At 36.3% G+C, this 22,557-nt stretch overlaps 1 protein-coding gene and 1 long non-coding RNA gene across 2 annotated transcripts; both read right to left on the bottom strand.

Annotated features, from left to right (window-relative positions):
- Nucleotides 1-2,404: 2,404 nt before the first annotated feature.
- Nucleotides 2,405-3,215, bottom strand: LOC115980732 (amyloid beta A4 precursor protein-binding family B member 1-interacting protein-like). The gene is made up of 3 exons (XM_031102953.1): nt 3,086-3,215; nt 2,474-3,002; nt 2,405-2,415 (listed from the first exon to the last, which is right to left on the bottom strand). The coding sequence occupies exons 1-3, from the start codon at nt 3,170-3,172 to the stop codon at nt 2,405-2,407; spliced, it is 627 nt and encodes a 208-aa protein (XP_030958813.1). The 5' UTR covers nt 3,173-3,215.
- A 6,625-nt stretch (nt 3,216-9,840) lies between these two features.
- LOC115979510 lies at nt 9,841-12,311 on the bottom strand. Its single transcript, XR_004089072.1, has 3 exons — nt 12,244-12,311; nt 11,410-11,521; nt 9,841-9,859 (listed from the first exon to the last, which is right to left on the bottom strand). It is a non-coding gene; the product is annotated as an uncharacterized LOC115979510 (long non-coding RNA).
- Nucleotides 12,312-22,557: the final 10,246 nt, after the last annotated feature.

The raw sequence follows: 22,557 nt of genomic DNA, 5'->3' as shown, positions 1-22,557 counted from the left end.
CATGAAAATCTAGGTGTCACCAGCAGGTTTACTAACGTGGAAGTGATGATGAGAGCTAATTATGAGATTATATGATAGATGTACATATTCTCACTTACCAATAAAAGGGTATGCCCATTGTCCTTGAAGTGACGAACAACACAATCTTGTAATGAGTTCTTAAGTCGTTCAGCTTCATCTCTACTAGGAAGCATGTTATCCTTGCCACTGAAATGCAAATACTTCATCAATCTTTACAATCAATTAAGATTTACCACTCTAAAAGTAAATTCAGTATCTCAGCAAGTAAAATCTAGAGAGAAGAAAAACCTGGCCAAGACAAGAACTTCGGCTTTAACAGCATGGATACGGGAATTGGCATAAGCAGCAGTTGATTTAAGCAGCTTCAGCTTCCAAAGAAGAGTGTCCCTTGGTATAATATCATCAAAACCCTGACAACAAAATGGAGTGATGCAAAATTCATATTGACATCTTACTAGAGTCCTGACACCAACAAATTAATCTATTGTCAGCATAATTGACTCAATTATAAGTAATTGTTAGAGTCCCAATTATTCATGTAAGGAATAACAGGGAAAAAAAGTATATAAACATATAAAATGGACAGTTTGGAATAAAGGGTGCAAGCAATAAATGAATAATGGTGTCTTAGGTTTCTGTTCAAAACAGATTTTATAATGTAATAAATCATATTTGCATTTCAAATTCGTTATAATTACATATGATAGTCAAATAGCTACAAGAACTACAGACATAATCTATCATTTCTTTTTCTTTTTTTTGATAAGTACAGACATAATCTATCATTTCAATGAATCAACAATGCAATTGAACTTCATGAAAACCTTAACAAAATTTTTATACACACACAGATTATTATTTAAAGATTAAGCCCTTCAAATGGTGTACGATCGTGAACAGGGATATGAAGGCACCAGACCTCAAAAGCCCTGCAGTGAAGGGATTAAAAATTGTTGCTAACAACTAAAAATAAGTAAATAAAAGAATACAAAAGCATGAAGTCCAGTTACATAATATTATCCTAGAAAGGAGAAGAAGCAAGTTTCCAAAAAAGTCACTGAAAACAATGCACAGAGAGTGAATCAGTTCTTGTTATTCTTAGGCTGACTTAAATGCCAAGCCTTCTAGATGTGAATTCATTGCCAAAAAAAAACTGATAAGCAAGAAAATCAATTTAATTTTTTCCCAAATAGAAAAGGACCATCTCATAAAAAGACCTATAAATTTCCTAGGTCTGACAGGGTATGGGCATCTATTTTATATTCCTGGCTGAAAAAGTTTAAACTAACTTCTATTCTCACTTCTGAGATGCTTCTTTTCTTTCTCATTTTTTCTTTTTTGATAAAAAATAATGAATTTAATTTTAAAGTGATTGCCATTGAGATGTTTAACTTAAGAGGTGATAATCCAATTAAAAAATAGAAGCAATCACATTCATCATAGACACAAGGGTAATATGACTTACTTCCCAAGAGCTTTATGGTGCAGAACAAGTCCCAAACCAGTACCATCCATCCCTGCATACATTCATACCAACAAAGTTTCAACATCCAGATATTTTAAATATAAAAAATAAAATAAAAACTGACAACAATATGCCTAATGTTTTAACCCACCAAAAAACACATTAAACATCAAAGAACAAAATCACTTAAAGAAAACCAAGAAATATATCCACTGAAATCTAGCATCAACACATATCTCATAAACACAAAGCACAAAGCAAATTCAAAAGTAGAGAGTTGGATAAACTTTCCAACCAGGCATTAGTATTTCAATGTAAAATTTACAAAAATCAAAGACTTTGAAATATAATTAAAAAGAAAAGGGTTTTTAAGATAAACCCACATCAAATAATCAGGAATGTTTTGAAAGCATTAAAAGAATTAAATAAATAAAAAAAACAGTGATTTCAGAGAGCGAGAGAGAGAGAGAGAGAGAGAGAGAACCTCTATGGGATGCTAATCCTAATGCATTTTACGCTTATGCTGTCTCGTATAGTGTCTGGTCTGTGGGGGAGGGGGTACTGCATCTCCTTCGTGAGGCTCCTCACGTTGCTACAAAGATGGAGTTACAACCAAACAATGGATTACATGAATTCCAATACCAACCATAACAGTAGTTACTCAATATTCATTACATTAAATGACTTGTCATACCGTGGGGCCAGTGTTGTGTCCTGCTTTGTGACCACCTGTCCCACAAGGAGGTGCTTTTATTGTACGTTTAGGTCGACCTGGTAGGGGTGACTGTAACCCAACAACCTGCTCATTCTCAACATGCACAGCTGGCTATTTTGCTTGACTCCCAACAACTGAAGATCCTACAACTGCGGGGGAGGAGGGTGTAGCAAATGAAATGTGAGTGCTTGTATTCATGGGATCTATATGCAGTCTAGGAGTGGGCATAAATGACATGGAGTGACTATGGGGCGGTACATGGTCTATATGACCAATGCTGTATGATAGGGATTGCGTGTGCATGACAGGAGGGGTTTGACTGAAATCAGGGCCGAGATCAAAGGATGGTGGAGTAAATGAAAGATGAGCAGGATCAAAAAATGTATGTGAGGTGTGTGAAGGGATCTCGGGGTGAAAAGATGCATGAGCAGTGGGTAGAGAGATCTCTAGGTCAGAAACTGCATGAGCAGTACGTGGAGGGATCTCTGGGGAAGGAGATGCATGTGGAGGTGGAGGGAACTCTAGGGCAGGAGATGCACGTGGGGGTGGAGGGAGATCTGCCCTATTGACAACCTGATGGGATGTAGCACGCTGACCATGGCTATGGCTGGCACGAGTTGAGCTCGTGCTTGGTCGTCCAGTATCTTCTGGCGCTTCTGGATTTGCCCCATCGATATCTTCCAACGGAAGTCGAGCAGTTATACGGTGAAGGCGTTCCACTGTCTTAAGTATAGCTGAAATATGCCTGTACTCAGGACTGCCTACTGTATAAAGTTTCAACAACTTCTTGTGACTGGCAACCTGAAAGTAAATAAATAATTAGTACATCATACTGAAGTTCCTGATACGCAACAAAAATTGAAAAGAAAGGTCGAAGCAATTACCATAATAATAAGTGAAGCCGAAGTGTGGTCGACGAACCTCCAAGTCACCCTATCATACCAATCGAAGTATGGATGAGCAGGCGACATATCACCCTCTAGTCGTGCTCCAGGACATAGAGATCGTGCTCGACTATTCCATACTCAGATATGGCCATAATGTCTGTCCCTCCAATTCACCTCTGTTAGGTTCTAAAGTTTAGGACTTTATGTATTTAGAACTCTAATTTGTATTGTTGGCAAACTATGATCAAAACAATGTGTTTAGAAGTGTTTAAAACTAGCTCAAAGTTGTATGTCAATGTAAAGTTGGAATCGAGTGTAAAGCAGAAAGTAGTATGGCTTTCGGCCTGGCTCGATCGATCGAAGCTTAGGCTCGATCGATCGAAGCTTAGGCTCGATCGATCGAAGCTTAGGCTCGATCGATCGAACGTCGGGCAGATTGCTTTTCTGCAGATTTGTCCAACTCAGCCCTATGTGTTTAAAACGTTTTTAGGGTTTCTTATTTGTCCTAAGTATAAAAGGCAAACCCTAACCACGTTTTAGAGTTGCTCATATTGCGGTTTGTGTAAATCTCTTGTGAGATCTAGATGAGTTTTCCTTTATACAAACTTAGGGTTTTCAAGGAGGAGATATTCTCTAAACCTTGATGATCAAAATAGTTGTTGCCATTAAAGCTTAAAGAATACACAAGCGGGGGTGCTTGTAGCTAGTGGGAATCCAAAAAAAGAAAGAGTCTGTGGATTCGGAGCTTGCACGTGGTCGTGTCAGTAAGTTCTACTGGTTGGTAGCATTAGGAAGTCGAGCGGGGGTGCTTGTAAATCCTTTTGTATGAACTTCGATTCTTTCTGATAGTGGATTCAAGTTTACCTTGAGGATAGCTAGGTCAAATCCTCCCCAGGTTTTTACCGGTTTGGTTTCCTGGGTGATCATATCATTGTCTTATTTATTTTCCGATGCTATGCATGATATGATATATTTGTGTTAACCTAGACTTGTTAAGTTGACTAAGTAACAACTTGGCTAATTATCTAGGGTTAATTCATTTGTTTAAGGGGTCTAAAAACTGTCAAGTGGTATCAAAGCGGGTTGCTCTTTTGTTTTAGATCTTTTGGTCTAAGAGCTGATCCTTGACCCCTGTTGTCATGGATAATTTGAAATGTCTTTCTGATTATGTTTCTGCTCATGCTTCTGTTGATTTTATTGATGCTTGTGAAACTTTTCGTAAGGAATTATTGAAATCTATGAAAATTGCTAAAAAATTCAAGGAAGAGTTAAAATTGGCTAATCTTGAAAAAGAGGAATTGATTGTTAGATTAGATGAATCTAATAAAAAGAATGAATTTTTGAGAAATCAAATTTCCTCTCAAGATGAGAAGATGAAAAGCTTGGAACAAGAGTTAGTTGAATCTAAAGCTAAAATTGAAAATTTGACTAGTACTAAGCCTGCTGTTGATAACAGAAGTGTTTTTGTTTCTCTTAAGCCTAAAACTGAAAAAGTTTATATCCCTCCTTTTAAGAGGAATAATAAAGAAAAGGCTTATTTTGCTAGGTTAGACAAAGGTAAAAGTTCTGATGTTGACACTGATGTTTCTAAACCTATGTCTAAACCTACTGTTAGAGAGCATAATAAATCTGTTTTTGTGCCTACTTGTCACCTTTGTGGTGTTGTTGGTCATATTAGACCAAATTGTTCTTTGTTGAGGCAAAAACCAAAATATGAGACTAGATTTGCTGTTAGGAATACTGATGTTCCTAAATTTGTTCCTGTCTGCCACTTTTGTGGTGTCCATGGTCACATTCGTCCTAATTGTCATAAATTGAAATTTAAGCATTCAGTGTTTCAATCTAGGATTTGTGATGATATTTCTCCTACCATAAGTCCATATAAATTGTTTCATATTTTTTTGAAAAATTTGAGCTTGTTGGCTTGTGAAAGGAATTTGCAGGATTTTAGTCTTTCTCAGAAGATTGGTGTAATTCCTCAAATACACTCTGCTTCTCATGGATTTTCACCTACAAAGCCGAAGACTCATGCTATATGGGTGAGAAAAGATTCTCTAAAGTGAGTGTTGCTGACTTGTCCCTGATTTAATTCTTTCAATTGTTTGTAGACATGTCTTGTTTTTGTTTTTGGTTGTTTTGTTTCTTTTAGAATTTTTTTTATTTAATAAAAAAATCCAAAAACATTGTAAATTTTCAAAAAGAAAAAAATATTTTATTTTGTGTCTAGTTTTTCTTTTTGAGGATTACATGAATTATGATATCTCTCTCTTGATTTAGAACATGCTTGACATTGTGGAGAAACTTGAAAGCTATTTTTGATTTTGTGTGAGTGTGTACTAGTTTGTACATGTACTTAATGGTTAATTAAGAAATTGATATTTCTTGTTTGTGTACCCTCTATAGCTTAGTTAAGCACTGTCATGCATTGCATTTGCATTGTTCATTTAGCATAATGTGTGCTTTTTGTTTTTGGTCATAAATTTTTTAAAACCAAAAAGATTTTTGTGTTTTGTATTTCACATCTTGGATTTATAATCAAGGATTGGCCATATTATCTTTACATAACAAGTTTATGTACCTTGTTTAGTTTTGATGAGCTTATTTATTGCACTTGACTAGTTGAAGCTTTGTAGTGCATGTTGTATGGGAAAGATGTTTATGGTGTTTATCACTTTGTCTTAATCTTGAAGTCACATGTTATTTGACAGTTGGACTTGATCCTTTTGAGAAAGGCATAAATAACCATCTCACCATTGTTTACTAGTCAATCATGAACACCTTAGTGCATATCGTAAGATTTTGTGCTCGAGAAAGTGTAGTACATGCACAAAAAGAACATAAGGTGTAGCCTCGGTTTAAATGTTAAAATTGGTGTGTACCATTAGGCTTGATGCCAACTCACATGACTTAAAATTGGTATGTATATTATGAGGCAAATCAAGAAACTTACATGATTGCAAGCTTATGATCTAGGAGATGTGGGAGTTATATGATGTAACTCTTTAGGTGATAGTCTCTTTTAAATTCTATGTGATGGATTTTGTAGACTTTGTGATTGGTTGCTATTCACATATCACCTCACATGTATCTCAAGCTTTTGCTAGTTGCACACACTACACAAGTTACTTTTTGTTAAACTTGGTACATTATATTGTGTGTGATCTTGTTGTGGCCATCCAAGATTACATGTTCCTGGATTTTGATGCAAAATGTCTTTAATGTTTGAGTTTTGGAGACAAATTGATTGGAAATCTTGTTTTTGGAAGATCTGGGTTAAACTCTAGTGTTTTTGAAAAACTTTTAATCTCATACTCATGCATTTTATTCATGAAATATTGTGCTTTGAGGAGTTTCTGCATTAAATTGCTCTGTTTTTCAAAAATTTGATTTTTTCATGCATCATTTATGTTTAGGATTCACATGTATTGCATTGTTTTTCTATCCATCGTGCAGTTTTGCAGTCATATCTCTCATTGTTTTCATACATAACATGCATACACTTGGCTAAATTGGGTACTCAACTTAATCAAAAATTGACTGATTAATTTTTTGAGCTATGTACTTTCTAGTATATGCCTTTTTTTTATGTGTGAATTGTAGAAAATTATTTTCTTAAGAGATATGATGGATAATCAATGTGCAAATATTTTCTCTACTCATGCAACTGTTTATGGGTCACATAGTGCCATGTTTGCATTTTATTGAAAGAGAGAATATTTTTTCTTCATGTGTATCCTCAACTTATTTTTTTTTTTTAAAAACTTAGTTTGTGTCTTTTTCTTTATCCCTAACCCCTTTATTTTTCCCCAAAACTATTTTTCCCAAAACTTGTTTTGTTTTTCCTATTTTTATAGGGGGAGAAATTTTTTTTTACCTTTGTGGTTCATAGGAGGAGTTGTCTCTATTTCCTATAGAGTTGAATTGTTTTGTGTTCCCTTCTTTCTCTATTTTCTCTTACTCTGTTGCGTATATTTTCTGTCAACTCTTTGTTTGAGTTGTCTTTGTCAATGCGTGACAAAAAGGGGGAGAGATTTAGATGAAATGTGTGGAAAATACAAGAATGTTTTGTTTAGGAGGAGTTAACTTTGAGTTAACATTGTTTTTGATGTATCTAACTTAGGGGGAGAGTTAGATTGCATATTTGTTGATTTACTCTTTTTGTTTTTCTGTCACACATGTGGTTATGCATTTTATTTAGTGTTTCAGGAAATATACAGGCTGATTCAATTGAGCTGCTGTCTACACTTGCAATTGATGGATAGTAGTTAGGATTGAATTTTTGTTTATGAGCATTATTTTGTAAAGGGATTTTCATGTTGTAAACTTTGAGCTTATATGTTGTGTTTTGTCACAGATTGCCAAATGGGGAGTTTGTTAGGTTCTAAAGTTTAGGACTTTATGTATTTAGAACTCTAATTTGTATTGTTGACAAACCATGATCAAAACAATGTGTTCAGAAGTGTTTAAAACTAGCTCAAAGTTGTATGTCAATGTACAGTTGGAATCGAGTGTAAAGCAGAAAGTAGTATGGCTTTTGGCCTGGCTCGATCGATCGAAGCTTAGGCTCGACCGATCGAACGTCGGGCAGATTGCTTTTCTGCAGATTCGTCCAACTCAGCCCTATGTGTTTAAAACGTTTTTAGGGTTTCTTATTTGTCCTAAGTATAAAAGGCAAACCCTAGCCACGTTTTAGAGTTGCTCATATTGTAGTTTGTGTAAATCTCTTGTGAGATCTAGAGGAGTTTTCCTTTACACAAACTTAGGGTTTTCAAGGAGGAGATATTCTCTAAACCTTGATGATCAACACAGTTGCTGCCATTAAAGCTTAAAGAATACACAAGCGGGGGTGCTTGTAGCTGGTGGGAATCCAAAGAAAGAAAGAGTCCGTGGATTCGGAGCTTATACGTGATCGTGTCAGTAAGTTCTACTGGTTGGTAGCATTAGGAAGTCGAGCGGGGGTGCTTGTAAGTCCTTTTGTATGAACTTCGATTCTTTCTGATAGTGGATTCAAGTTTACCTTGAGGATAACTAGGTCAAATCCTCCCCAAGTTTTTACCGGTTTGGTTTCCTGGGTGATCATATCATTGTCTTATTTATTTTCCGCTGCTATGCATGATATGATATATTTGTGTTAACCTAGACTTGTTAATTTGACTAAGTAACAACTTGGCTAATTATCTAGGGTTAATTCATTTGTTTAAGGGGTCTAAAAACTGACAACCTCCATCTTCCCCCTCAGGTCTATGGCATGAAGGGCTTCGTCAGTATCAACATATGGGGGGGGGGGGGTTCTTGTACCATCCCGAACTGACGAACAACACGGTCTGGTGTATGTTTCTCTACTAGCCAGAAACATACAAGCGGTACCCTCGCCGTCCATACATCCCTTCCGGCGACACAAAATGCAGGCAGATAGGCTAATTTAGCTTCATATGGTTGCCACACCACCTGAAATAGTCAAATCAAAGGGCAACACATTATGCAATGTTCCATATCTATGAGCTCTTTTACATTTATAAATACAATAGTCATAAACAATAGAATAAACACAATTTTGGTACCTGCTTTGGATGCATACAATCTAAAAGCTGACGGTACCGGACCAGATAGATTTCGGCGGGGCTATTCAAGGTGCTCACAACCCACACAGTCCTACAATTGCGAAAGAGGGAGTCAATACTTGGAATTGAGAATATAAAGTAATCAACAACAATAAATGATGGGAAATCGTAAATTTAACAGTACATACCACTAAGTTTATACTAATAAATGATTATCTAAACATACGATTAGTGGTGGAGCTAGAAATTAATAAGACTTATATTATACATCAATTATAACATATGACCTTCGTGGTTGTCAAACGATATATAAAAAACATAAATAAAAATCCTATTAATGAGTCAAAATTTGAAGAATATCAAGGTTAAAATTTTATTTTCTATGTCTAACAATGTGTTTAAAATTATGGATCTATTTCCAATAGAGAGAATCGGTCAAGGAAGAGACTTACTTAATAGATAATGGAGAAGGTGCAAATGGTGGGCCATATGCACCATCTGGTGGGAGGTCCATCCTTGGGCACAAAAAAGGGAATCTAACCCATGCCCAATACTGAACTAGCAACAAGGTCCCACCAATCTGACTAGCACCTCTGTCGGTTGCCCTGCATAACTCTCTGTATAGCCATGCAAGGCAAGCACTCCCCTAACTATACTGAGGTGGATTCCGAAGGTCCCTCAGCATCTGCAACCACATCGTATGCACCCTATCGCCAGACTTGTCGGCGAAAATTGTGTCTGCCAAGAGTGCTAGGATATAACACCGTGCATATTGATGCACAACCACCTCTGCTGCATCATCGGGCAACCCTTCGTCAATTTTTTCTAGTAGCTTCTTAATTTGGATCCTTTGTCCTTTAAGCGTGGTGTTATTAGTAGCAATTCCAAGCAGACTCCGACATTCATCCTTCCATGTCAAGTCAGTTGTTCCAACAATTGCCTCACCATCGATTGGAATCCCGAAAAGAACCTCCACATCTTGTAATGTGATCGTTGTCTCACCATGTGGCAGGTGGAAGGTGTGGGTTTCAGGCCGCCATCGCTCAACGAAGGCCGTGATCAGGTTATGATCAATCTCTCTACCTGGGGTCCTATACAGCCCCTCTAATCCAACTCTCTTCACAATGTCGACGATACAATCATCCACCACTATCCGGCGTCGTTTTCGGAACTCGTCATTACGACCGCGACATTTCAGTGGCCCTGGATCCTGCACATGATAGAACTATGGTGATGAGATGCAATATGCCATAACCTTTGTATATATGATTGTAGTTATTGATCCCAAAAAAACAAAAATAAAGCAGTTATGAAGGGACCTTAAAATATCAACCCCAAAAAGAAAAAAAAAAACCAAAAAAAAAAGCAACAACGGGAGAAAAATAAAAGGATGCAATGCACTTTATACATTTGTCTAGTAATGAAAGGCTTCCCATGCGACCAGCCTATTGCTGCCTCTAAACCAGGAAAAGTTAGATGGAAAATAAACAACCTAAATAGGGGAAAGTAAAAGAAACTAGAGGCAAAGGCTAGCATTCTCAATAATAACAAGAAAAATTACTGCAACAACCACAACCTGAACAACTTCTTGCCAAGCAACAATAAAATTATCACAGGTCACATTGCTTCAAACAAAAATAACTCTTATGAACCTAGGATTGCTTTGTTCATGTATGCACAGACATCGAGTTCACGTACACAACACATTCATGTACGCAACACATTTAAACGTACTCTTACTGACATCTTCATTTCTACACAATTTTAAGAGTTTGTAAATCATGGCATTTTTTGCTGGTCCTGACATTTGTTTTTCTTTCCTGTAACTAAGCACAAATTGTTCAATTGTTTCATCTAGGTGATTAGAGGCCTTGTCATAGACAAAGAGAGTGGTAACTTGGTTAAGGCTAATTGATTTGGTTATGTAAAGAGGGCTATGCATGGCACCAAAATGCTATCCACTCGGGCTATAAGGTATGTATTTAAAACTTGTTAGCTTGATTATGGAGATTGTTATAAGGAAAGTTGCCAACCTAGTTTCTGAAGTGTGGAGCACTGGCGAGGTCTAATTTCACACACACAAAGTATACACCGAGATTATTAATTGGCTAGAATATGCTTATACAAAATGTTGATCATGACCATTCTTTTGGGGAGACAAAATAAATAAATAAGGCCAAGTTATTATAAGCACATGGACACAGTATCGTCAGTGTTTAGCAGGAGACTTAATTTACTTGTAAGTCTCAATTGAGTTCAATTTATTTATTTATTTATTTTTGATGTGATTAGTTTAATTCATTGCATTCTACATAGCAATTTTAGCATCACAAGATTGTAATGTAACAATGAATCATTACTGCTGTTGTGGTAAGTAATAAGTAATAACATTCTTTTAATAATGTTGGTTCATCATTCTTCTATTGAGGGTTGCCTGGCTGCATTTAATTTTTTACATATTGGAATATTTGGAACATAACTATGATCCTTTTAGCCTAAATTTCATACTTTTAGCATTAGTTTCATCTCAAAGTGTTTTTCTTGGTTTTCTAGATGAAAGAGTGAATGGTAGCAAAGTGTACACCCACACTAACAGTCAACCAATCTAACTTAACCCAACTAATGCGCATGACCATGCATTGAAAGCTAGTAATACCATTGACAAACTTAGAATTTCAGAAATGGGAAGAAAAAAAAAATCAACATAATGTAAAAGGATAAGAAGAGAATATTCAGCAGGTGGTCGGTTTTAATTTTTACCTTGTCTTCCCAAACAGCGCACGCTCGATGTGTTTTTATAAACCTTAACACCGAATCGTCAATGGGCCCAGGACCAAACTCATCAGGGAGCTGAGTAGGAATAGCAGCCATACTGCACGAAGTTTAGGGAGTCAAGAGTAATATAATCACATGTTAAATTGGCAAGGAAAGTGATGAACAAGAAAATGATTCAGTTTATTTTGACAACAAGCAGATGGTCCTCTTTACTCATCAAATTAATTTGGGCTACAATGAAGTTTTACAAAAGGTGACAAAAAGAATGAAGGAAAATCATATCCGCGTTGATTAATTTGGGCTACCCACATAGTTCGCCTTACTATTTTCCCTCCTACCAAATGGACCCTACAGTTACGTGCTACCTAAAAGATCTAAAAAAATTAAAAAGGGGGGAGGAGTTTGTGGGGTGGGTTCTTAAAAGACTTTCTAAAATTGATTGTCTGAACTCACAACAAAACATCCAAACCAGGGTACAATGGTGAACAAAGCCTTTACCCTATCACCCCAACACAAGTAGGTACGAAAAATCTCATTTCTACACTTCATCCTACCAAACATAATGTAAGAAATCATAAAATCATTTCAACATTGCAGCATTGCCTATGTAGATTCATGTGAAAACTATGCAGAAGAAGTGAAGAACCAGATGTTAAAAATAAGACAATATAATGCAAATTTTAAATACCAGGACAAAAAAAAAAAAAATAAATAAAAAATCTTCAATAACAGCAATGTATAGTAAAGCAGATGAACAAAGGTAACAAAGCAAACATGGCAACCAAGATTTGAAATGCAGCAACATAGTAGAATCATTACCTGCAATATCACTATGCAACTACCTTCTCTAAAAGCTTATGTTGTGAAGCCTTTTCAAGCCTATTCCTGCAAGGTATAAAATGATTAATTGGAAATATGCTGATTTGAGAACTAAAACGATTAATTGGAAAGAGGAGCATTAATGGCAAAGTCCATTTACACTTGTATGAGTAGTTAATAACGTAATTTTTTAATTTCCAAATGATGAGAAATCTATCAATAGATTCTTTACATATACATATGTATAAAGAAAATCCCTGCCCTCTCGTTCAATGCCTAACAGAAAACCAAGATTAAAGAGATGTTTTTATTCCTTATTTTTTCGAGTTTAAAATTATCTTTCTATCGTTTAGGATCCTCTATCCGCATTTTATAGCCAATTCTTTAAAGCTCAAACTAAATCTTCAAAGTAGTTACGAGTCACACTTTTTTCCATTAGATTACAAGAAGCATTAACAGGAAAGTTCCAATTTCAAGTCAGTCTTATGCAAGTAGAAAGATAGTCAGAAAATGAAAATAAGCATTTAATAGTGCTTATGAGCAGAAGGTTATGAGCTGTAAGCATCTCAAGCTTAATGGGCAGTCTAGCAAAATTACAATGAAATTGTGCATTAGTGAGGAATTGATATGCATCTCATGGAGCCAACTCTATCATTCAGAAGCAGCTAACTCCTAGGTTTGGAAGTGCAGTTAATTCGATTAGGGCCCATGAATCAGTCAACTCTCTTTACTGTCAACCGATCCAACTGGCTTCTCCATGTTGAATGCTTATATTGGAAGCTTCAAAACTCTAAGATACAGTTCTTATATGTGGGCTGACCTATGGCCAATGTGCTTCAATACTCAAAATACTCAATAGTTTTATTAATTAACTCTAACTTGTTTGAGTACAATAAGACACTCATAGAGCTCACTCTTAAGCTTTACTTCTCCTAGTACAACTAGGACCTTTTTTTGGTTGTTGATAAGTTAGTAGAATTATGACTTCTACCTTGACTAGTAAACCAAACCCTAAATAAATTAAATCAAAGCCCACACATAAAGACCTAAGTTCGCAAGAGCCTATTAATGATAGGATTTTTATGTGAATGCTAATCTTTGAATTTTTTTCTTCTTTTAGGTGAATACAATCTTAGTTATGCCAAACAAAGTTAAAAGTTCAAGAGTTTTGTAATTTCGATCTAAACCCCCCTTCCCACTTATTATAATAGTTCAATTCTTAAAATAAAAAAATAAAATACTAAAGCTAAAGCTAAAAGTAGAGCAGAAATGCAGTTGAAAATACCAATCAATTTTCGTGACAATTCTTCCATAACGCTGATGCAGACATAAAAGATAAAAAGGACACTAACCCAAATGGGAAAATAATGCAGTAAGAAATCAAAGTAATGATTAGGTAATGAAAGTTTCATTATTCTTCTCCTTCCTCATCAGATCATGATTATAATCGTTAATTTGACTGGTAATTTCACAAACATTGCATACATCACATATGCATATATAATTGCGAGGACACCCCATGACAATGCATTATGGCTTTGTACAAATAACTTTAACTTTCTCCCCTTTGATCATTAACTAGACACACGTTTTTATTATGGTCAAAGCCTGTTTAATCAATGTATCATCAATCTTTCAGTTACCTATCTATTTCCTACTCTCTATGAGAGACAGAAAGGGTTTAAAGGTCCAAGTCCACCGATTATAGCTAGCCTAAATTGTTACATTTTTAATATTGTAAATTGTGGGTGATATATATAATGAACCCAATGAAATATATTATATTTGAAAGTTCAAAAACGTGTACAAAAACACCTTTGAACGTTTAGACCCCCAAATACAAAATAACCAATTCAAGTTTTATGACAAACAACTAGTGTGCGGAAAATGAACATAAGCTATAAACAGAATTGGAAATCAATCTAAGCCAATTATAAATCACATCCACAGCAGAAAATAAAAGGCAAAGATAAAGGGAAGAGAGATGCAAACACAAGGGCAACACACGATGTGTTATCGAAGAGGAAACCGAAGCCCTCGACGTAAAACCTCTCCGCCGCCCTCCAAGCGGTCAATAATCCACTAGAAAATGTAGTTGGGATACATGAACAGCAATAGACCCTCCAAGCCTAATCTACCCGATGTACCTAAGCCCTCCAAGCTTCTTGCTCCAACGAGGTTGCGCCGAACCTTTTTCTTTTCTAGCTTACCGGATTCCGCTACTAAACCATAGCATCCGCCATCCTTGGCATCTTCCAATGCTTCCCAAAACTCCAAGAACACTCAACACTCTAAATGGGTGTGGGTAGTGTTTGGATAGAAATCTCCTCTCAATACATATGACAATGAGAGAGGGAATGAGAAGAGACTACAAAGATTTCTCTCTAAGAATGAGTAGCTCTCTCTAATTGGGTGGGTGTTTTGAAGAAACCTCTCTTAGGGTTTTTCTTTCTGAATAGCCACACATATCTTGTGGGAATGAGGGGTATTTATACTGGTGTGAGAATGGAATACGAAGAGTCATTTTTTCCAAAAACAGGGCTGGCTGGCGACTTGACCTCGCGACTTGACTGAGTCGCGAGTTCAAGTCGCGAGCTAACTTAATGGCCAGTCTGGATTTTTGTCGTGTAGTGCTCCAGGTGGCGTGACTGTTCAGCTCCCCTGCATGCTCTGCATGTGAGCAACTTTTGGCGGCTTGCAAGCCGCGAGCCACCCGCGAGTCCTAGCCGCGAGTCTCTGCTTCACTGCACTGTCTTGAGCATTTCTTCACACTCTCTCACACACTACCCTTACATGATTCCCACCTAAATACAAGGTTTCTAAGTGCTGTATTACAAGCAAATTTGTCATGGAATAAAGCCAACACATGGTTGATTAAATTCAACCTTACAATCTCCCCCTTTGGCTATTCCATGACAAAACACCCTAAAACAGACTCTAGACTTAAACGTGAGTTTGGGAACAATGGCAAAACTCACTCACACCTAAATCTAGAAACTGTGCAGCTCTTGAATCATATGAACATGAATCTCCTGAAACACAACAATACACCATGATCATTGTATGTAGAAAAGTATGAAATGCATATGAAGCAAACAATATGTGATCAAGCAAAGATGGAGTTAAGAAACAAACCATGACTTGATCAAACAAGCAATCACTACAAGGTAGTGATCACAATGCTCATTCACACTTGGAATGAACACTTGAACATACAAGCTAACAAGAACAATGCAAGTTACTTGTATGCCCAACACTCAACCAATGTATAATACACAAAGTATATGCATCTAGGAAAAATCCTACAAGGGCACAAGAGTGACAGTACTTAAAAGAAAATGCAAGACATTTAGATAGAAGTACTGATTTCAACATAGCATAAAGGCTGCACTAAGCAAGGTACAAACCATATAGCCTACAAACTATGCATAAAAACATAACCCTAAAAGCTTACAAAAGCACATGGGTACAAACACATTATATTGAATAAAAACTTAAACAATATAAACTAAAAGTGCTTAAAATTTCTCCCCTTCAAAGTGATGAGAAGCTGTGATGCACTTGGAACATATATATACTTGTACCCTGAAACACTTGCACAAAACACATTAGACCCTCAAGGTAAAGCAAGTAATAAATGACAAGTATAATATAACAAGTATAGAAATGACTACAATGATCACATAGCAAGGCAAATGATCGTCTGAACATGCATTCAATGAAGCATAATAACATAGGGATATATGCATGTCCAAAGCACAAACATGATGCAATGAGAACACCAAAGCATAACACAAAGCACCATAAAGCCAACAAGAAAACAAACAGAACAAGGTTTTCTAGTTAACACAATGTCTTCTCCCCCTTGGTATATGCATCTCCCCTATGGAATATCTCTCCCCCTACAAATGTGCATGAGAGAAATAGAATTTCTCCCCCTAAGGATGTGCACAAGAGTCATATAGAAATGACAAAATACTCCGAAATATTCTCTAGAGTATACTCTCCCCCTTTTTGTCAGGAATAGACAAAGGGTCAAGAAGAAACAAAGGCAAGAGATGAAGGTATGAACAATGCTAATGATGCATGAGGGGTGCAAGATGAATGAGAAAATGAAGCTCAAACCCATGACAAAGTAAAATGTTACAAAGTATAAGACAGAGATGACATGCTAGGATGAAGAAGCAAGGTATAGACCAATGCATGACAAGGGTAGCAAAGGTGTGTGCAAGAGGTGGCTAAGTGCAATGCATGTCCAATGCATGAAAAATGCACATGTGGGGCAAAGTGTGCAAAATACACAACTAATGAACCAAACATGTTCCTAATGAGGAAACATGAGAAACCCCAAAGTTTGGTACTCATCGGAGTCCAAACAAGCGAGAAAATGTCTAAGAGGCATTTTATCAAACACCTAGCATGCACACTATGAACAATAATGTGAAACAATGCATGAACATCATGAAATCCACCCTTAATACATGTTCTTTCTGCCACAAGGGGCCAACATCCAATGCATATCAACAAAAGAAACCAATCCCATGAAGAAAATTGACAAAAAAATAAGTTTTCCCAACCCCTATGATGAAAATCCCAACCAAGAGCACAAAACTCTCCAAAACATAATCTAAGGATCAAAATCAATGAAAAGAGTTTATAATTACCTTAGAGATGTTAATGGATTGAAAAACCATTCAAATTGGTTGGGTTTTGATGTAAAAATATTGAAAGAGGGGTTTTAGAGAGGATGGGAGAGGTTTAAAACAAGTTTCCCACGAAAAAGCTCTTTAAAAAGCTGATTCTGGGCGACTCGCGACTGGCGAGTCGCGAGACAAGTCGCGAGTGAGCCGCGAAACCTCTCTGTCTGAACTCGCGGCTTAGACTCGCGGCTTGCAAGCCGCCAAACCGAGTAGCCAAAACTGGCAGCTTGCTGGCAGCTCGCGCAAGTAGCCAAAATGAGTGGCCAAAAATTCTGATACTTGTTTTTCAAAACAGAACATGTTTAAACATTGAAAAACAAAGTAAGCACTAAACATAAACACAAAAAATGATAAAAATCACTTCCAAAAACATATAAAATGATCAAAAATCTTTTTGGATTAATCCATATAAGATTGAGCACACACACATCACATTTAGACAAGTGCAATCTAACAAATGAATAAGACATTCATTGAACATTAGGCATGTGTGTTGTGTGTGTGTATCAAATGTGGAATAGTCCTTAGTCTAGAGTGAAACTTCAATGATCAATTCAATCAAGTCATACACAACTAGTGCTAAGTCAAGTGGTCTATCTCAATTATAGAAATGAGCATATATGACCTCCCACAAGAAAATGATTACATATGATGAAGCTTTTCATTTGGCTTCTTTACAATTCATAACATTTGATCATTTTGAATCAAAACATCTCATTTTGAGATCGATGCCTGAAATTTGTGATATTTCAATTTGATGAACAAGCCTTTGGCTTTTTAGGCATCATACAATTTCATTTAAGTCGCTTTCCCTTTTTCCTAGTCGAATACTAGTATGTGCGACGGCTTTTGCAGCTCATTATCTCTTTTCATTTTGAGATTTACATTTATTGAGCTCTTTAAGCAATAAAAATAAAAGAGTGGGAAGAGATATAAGCACAAGTCTACGCATGTATCAAAACCAACATGACTATTGACAAATCATTCATGACAAGCTTGAAGATCGATTTACAACAATCACACAAAGATGTCAAGATTTTTCCCACAAAGATATAAGTGCAAAAATAACAAGCTAAGCTCGTAAATGCACAAAGCCATTTGTACAAAGGTACAAGGCCAAACTCACATGTGATATGTGCTCAAACAAATACGATCAAACTTTTTGAATTTTTTCACTTTTTATGTGGTTTTGGATTTTTACTCACACAAAATAGAAACATAAAAGTAAGATAAAAAACGAAACAATGCATACAAATAAATGCAAGATGCACAAAATGCATGAAGATATGACATTTAATGCATGTAGGGTCCTATAAAGATCGAAAGAATTAGATCAAGGACCAAAAGAGTAAAAGCTCAACCATAGGAACCCTTCCTCATCCAAACGGAACGATTGTTTGGAATGAGTGTCTCAAGAGAAGCGAGACGAGGGTTGGAAGAATGAGAACCGGAGAAGCACATAGTCAAGGAGTTAAGAGCATTAAACATTTTCTTTAACAACATGCTATTTTCACTCAAATCCAGTTTACTCTTTTTAGCACGACTTCCAAAAAGCTCAAGTTTCTCTTTTCTTTTGATTCTCTTAAGAGCTTGAAACTTAGAACAATGAGGTCTAAGATGACCAAAGGCACCACAATGGTGACAAACAATGTGTTTAGGTCCACTAGGCTTTTTGGGAATGGATCTAGCAACATGGTTTTGTTCCCTCTTCAACTTATGACATTGAGGTCTTATATGACCAATCACACCACAATGGTGGCAAGTTGGAACAAACTTAGATCCATCCAAAGCCTTAGGTTGAGACCTAAACGAAGGTTTTGACTTAACAACCTTTCTCTCCACCTTTTGATTTCTTTTATGTGGAGGAATGTACACCGATTTGTCCTTTAAGGTAGAACACACACTAGGCACAAAATCGGGTACCACAACATGATTGCAACAAATATTATCATCCATTTTATCAATGGGTTCAGCAATCAAACACTTGGCATGCATCTTAAGAGATTCAATTTCACATTTAAGATCATCAACAAGTTTGTTAGACAAAACAAGTTTAGCATCCAAGTCCATATTCAAACATTCAAACTCTTTCAGCTTTTCAAGAGAAATTTCAGCAAGTTTTTTATATTTCTCAACCAATTTGTTGGATTCATTGAGCTTAGCAATCAAATCATCCTTTTCACAAAATAACTTGCTCAAATTCTTTTGAAACTTCTTAGCATTTTTCTTCAAGAGTTTGTCAACAACACCCATGGATTCAAATAACATGTCATCACACTTATGAGAATTAACACTCATAGAGGTATTTTCACAAACACGTGGCATGTTACATTCATCACCAACCAAATCATGCAAAGAGTCATACAAAGCACAATCCATGGCAAATAAACACAAGGGGTCAAGGATCACACTTAGGTAATTAAACCACAACAAGTGTACCCGCTCTGATACCAATTGAAAGTTCAAAAACGTGTACAAAAACACCTTTGAATGTTTAGACCCCCAAATACAAAATAACCAATTCAAACTTTATGACAAACAACTAGTGTGCGGAAAATGAACATAAGCTATAAACAGAATTGGAAATCAATCTAAGCCAATTATAAATCACATCCACAGCAGAAAATAAAAGGCAAAGATAAAGGGAAGAGAGATGCAAACACAAGGACAACACACGATGTGTTATCGCAGAGGAAACCGAAGCCCTCGGCGTAAAACCTCTCCGCCGCCCTCCAAGCGATCAATAATCCACTAGAAAATGTAGTTGGGATACATGAATAGCAATAGACCCTCCAAGCCTAATCTACCCGATGTACCTAAGCCCTACAAGCTTCTTGCTCCAACGAGGTTGCGCCGAACCTTTTTCTTTTCTAGTTTACCGGATTCCGCTACTAAACCATAGCATCCGCCATCCTTGGCATCTTCCAATGCTTCCCAAAACTCCAAGTACACTCAACACTCTAAATGGGTGTGGGTAGTGTTTGGATAGAAATCTCCTCTCAATACATATGACAATGAGAGAGGGAATGAGAAGAGACTACAAAGATTTCTCTCTAAGAATGAGTAGCTCTCTCTAATTGGGTGGGTGTTTTGAAGAAACCTCTCTTAGGGTTTTTCTTTTTGAATAGCCACACATATCTTGTGGGAATGAGGGGTATTTATACTGGTGTGAGAATGGAATACGAAGAGTCAATTTTTTCCAAAAACAGGGCTGGCTAGCGACTTGACCTCGCGACTTGACTAAGTCGCGAGCTAACTTAATGGCCAGTCTGGATTTTTGTCGTGTAGTGCTCCAGGTGGCGTGACTGTTCAGCTCCCCTGCATGCTCTGCACGTGAGCAACTTTTGGCGGCTTGCAAGCCGCGAGCCACCCGCGAGGCCAAGCCGCGAGTCTCTGCTTCACTGCACTGTCTTGAGCATTTCTTCACACTCTCTCACACACTACCCTTACATGATTCCCACCTAAATACAAGGTTTCTAAGTGCTGTATTACAAGCAAATTTGTCATGGAATAAAGCCAACACATGGTTGATTAAATTCAACCTTACAATATTAAAAAAAATAATCATGGTTTATAATATATATAGTAATATTCAGATATATATATATATATATATATATTATCCTAACATAATCTATCAGGCTCTATTCTTAAAATTAAAGACTCAGCCGCCATCTAGAAGGGCATTATTCTTATGAACTAGTATGAACATCATTTATACCAATATGGTGGGATTGTTGACTGATGGAACTTGAATTGAACAAAAATCATTTGCCTCACAGCAGATATGGCAGCAAACTCTGCACCCCCAAATATCAAGTACAATGCATGCGGATTACCAATAAACCCAGAAAAAAGAGAGAGTCCTTACTTTTGTGAGGTACTTCGCCGACCACTGAGGGAGAAAGATGCGAGGCGGAGACAGACCGACGGAAGCGAAAGGCAGCGACGGCGACGGAAGCGAGAGGCAGCGACGACGACAATGCCGGCGAAGGAGCAACAGGCTCGGAATCTCGTGTGAGAGTGAGAGAGAGCTCGACGTCTCGTGAGAGAGAGAGAGACTGAGAGTGAGAGGGCAGAGACTGAGAGTGAGAGGGAATGAGAGTTTGAACTTAGTTTTTTTTTTTTTGTGTGTTTGGTGTGTGCTGAAGTGCTTTGTGTGTTTGGTTTTTTTGAGTGCGTGAGTGGCCTGCGATGGTTGACACGTACACGGAGGGTGCTTTTTTTTTAAAACAAACCGAGTTCAATGAACTCGGTTTGCAAGAATGGAAACCGAGTTCATTGAACTCGTTTTCCAGTCTTACAAAACGAGTTCATTGAACTCGATTTATACCTATAAAAATTGACTTCAATAAACTCGGTTTGCAAGAATACAAACCGAGTTTATTAATCTCGTTTTCTAGTCTTACAAAACGACTCCTATGAACTCGATTTTTGGCATATCAGACCCACCTCGGGGACAATGCAAAATAGTAAAATCCAGTAAATCATACTTGATTTTATAACGTACAAAACGTCCCCTCTGAACTCGAGTTGTTATATTCCAAATTAGTTTCAAACGTTTCCTAACTAATGATATTGTTTGAATTTTATTGTTATTTTCTAAAAAAATACGGTTAGTCATGAACACTATAAAAGTAATGCAAACCCCAATATTGTTTTTTAAAGCCGAGTAGAGGTATGAGCTTTTCTTATGTTATTTTCTTTTCCTCTACTTTGTTAAAAAAATAAAAAAAATAAAAATATTTTATCGTTTTTCATGTATTTTTTAAAAAGTAATTTTCGTTCATGAACCACCAAACTCTCTTTAGCCATTTTTTACAAGATAAAAAAGCTTGCAATAATTGAAATTATTCTTTTGAATGTAACTCATCTTTCTTTTATATTTTTTATATTATTTAATCATATATATTTTGTTTTGTTTTAATAATTTCTAAGTAGTGAATCATCTAATTCTTTAATACTTTTTGGTCTTTCAAAAGTTTTAATATATGAATTTTTGAGTTATTTTTTTGCAGAATCTGAAATTGGCTGACAAATTTTTTTTTTTAAAACCATTGCACGTTCAAACAATAACTTCTTCATCAAATTGTAACACAAATTAAAGTCATACAAGAACAAATCATGCAATTGTGTAGTTTCTTAATCAATTTAAGATTGGCAAAAATGCACTTTTGGTCCCTACATTTTGGGCCTATTATCAATTTGGTCTCTAAATTGATTTAGCTCCTAGGTCAGTCCTTAATTTTTAAAAATCATTTTTAAAATAATCCCTATCGTCAACCCAGTGACAAAAAATGCTGAGGTGGCAAACGGAATGCACTGTTTGCTGACGTGACTAATAAAATAATAATAAAAATATATATTTAACATTTTTAAATGCCATGTCAGCATTTAAATTAATAAAAAAGCCAGCCCTGTGAAAATTTTTTTAAAAATGTAAATTAAATTTTTTTAAAAAAACCTTAAATCTAATTTAAATTAAAATCATTTCTTAAAAAATAAAAATCCATAATTCTTTTTGTTTTTGTTTTTGGTTAACCTCATCAGTTTTAAAAAAAAATCTTCTACACTCTCTACCTAATCTCAAACTCCCTCTCTCTCTCTTCACCCT

Source organism: Quercus lobata, chromosome 3 (genome assembly GCF_001633185.2).
Source record: "Quercus lobata isolate SW786 chromosome 3, ValleyOak3.0 Primary Assembly, whole genome shotgun sequence".
NCBI classification, from domain to species: domain Eukaryota; kingdom Viridiplantae; phylum Streptophyta; class Magnoliopsida; order Fagales; family Fagaceae; genus Quercus; species Quercus lobata.
Note: the sequence above shows the minus strand (reverse complement) of the source record. Positions and strands in the feature narration are given on the sequence as shown.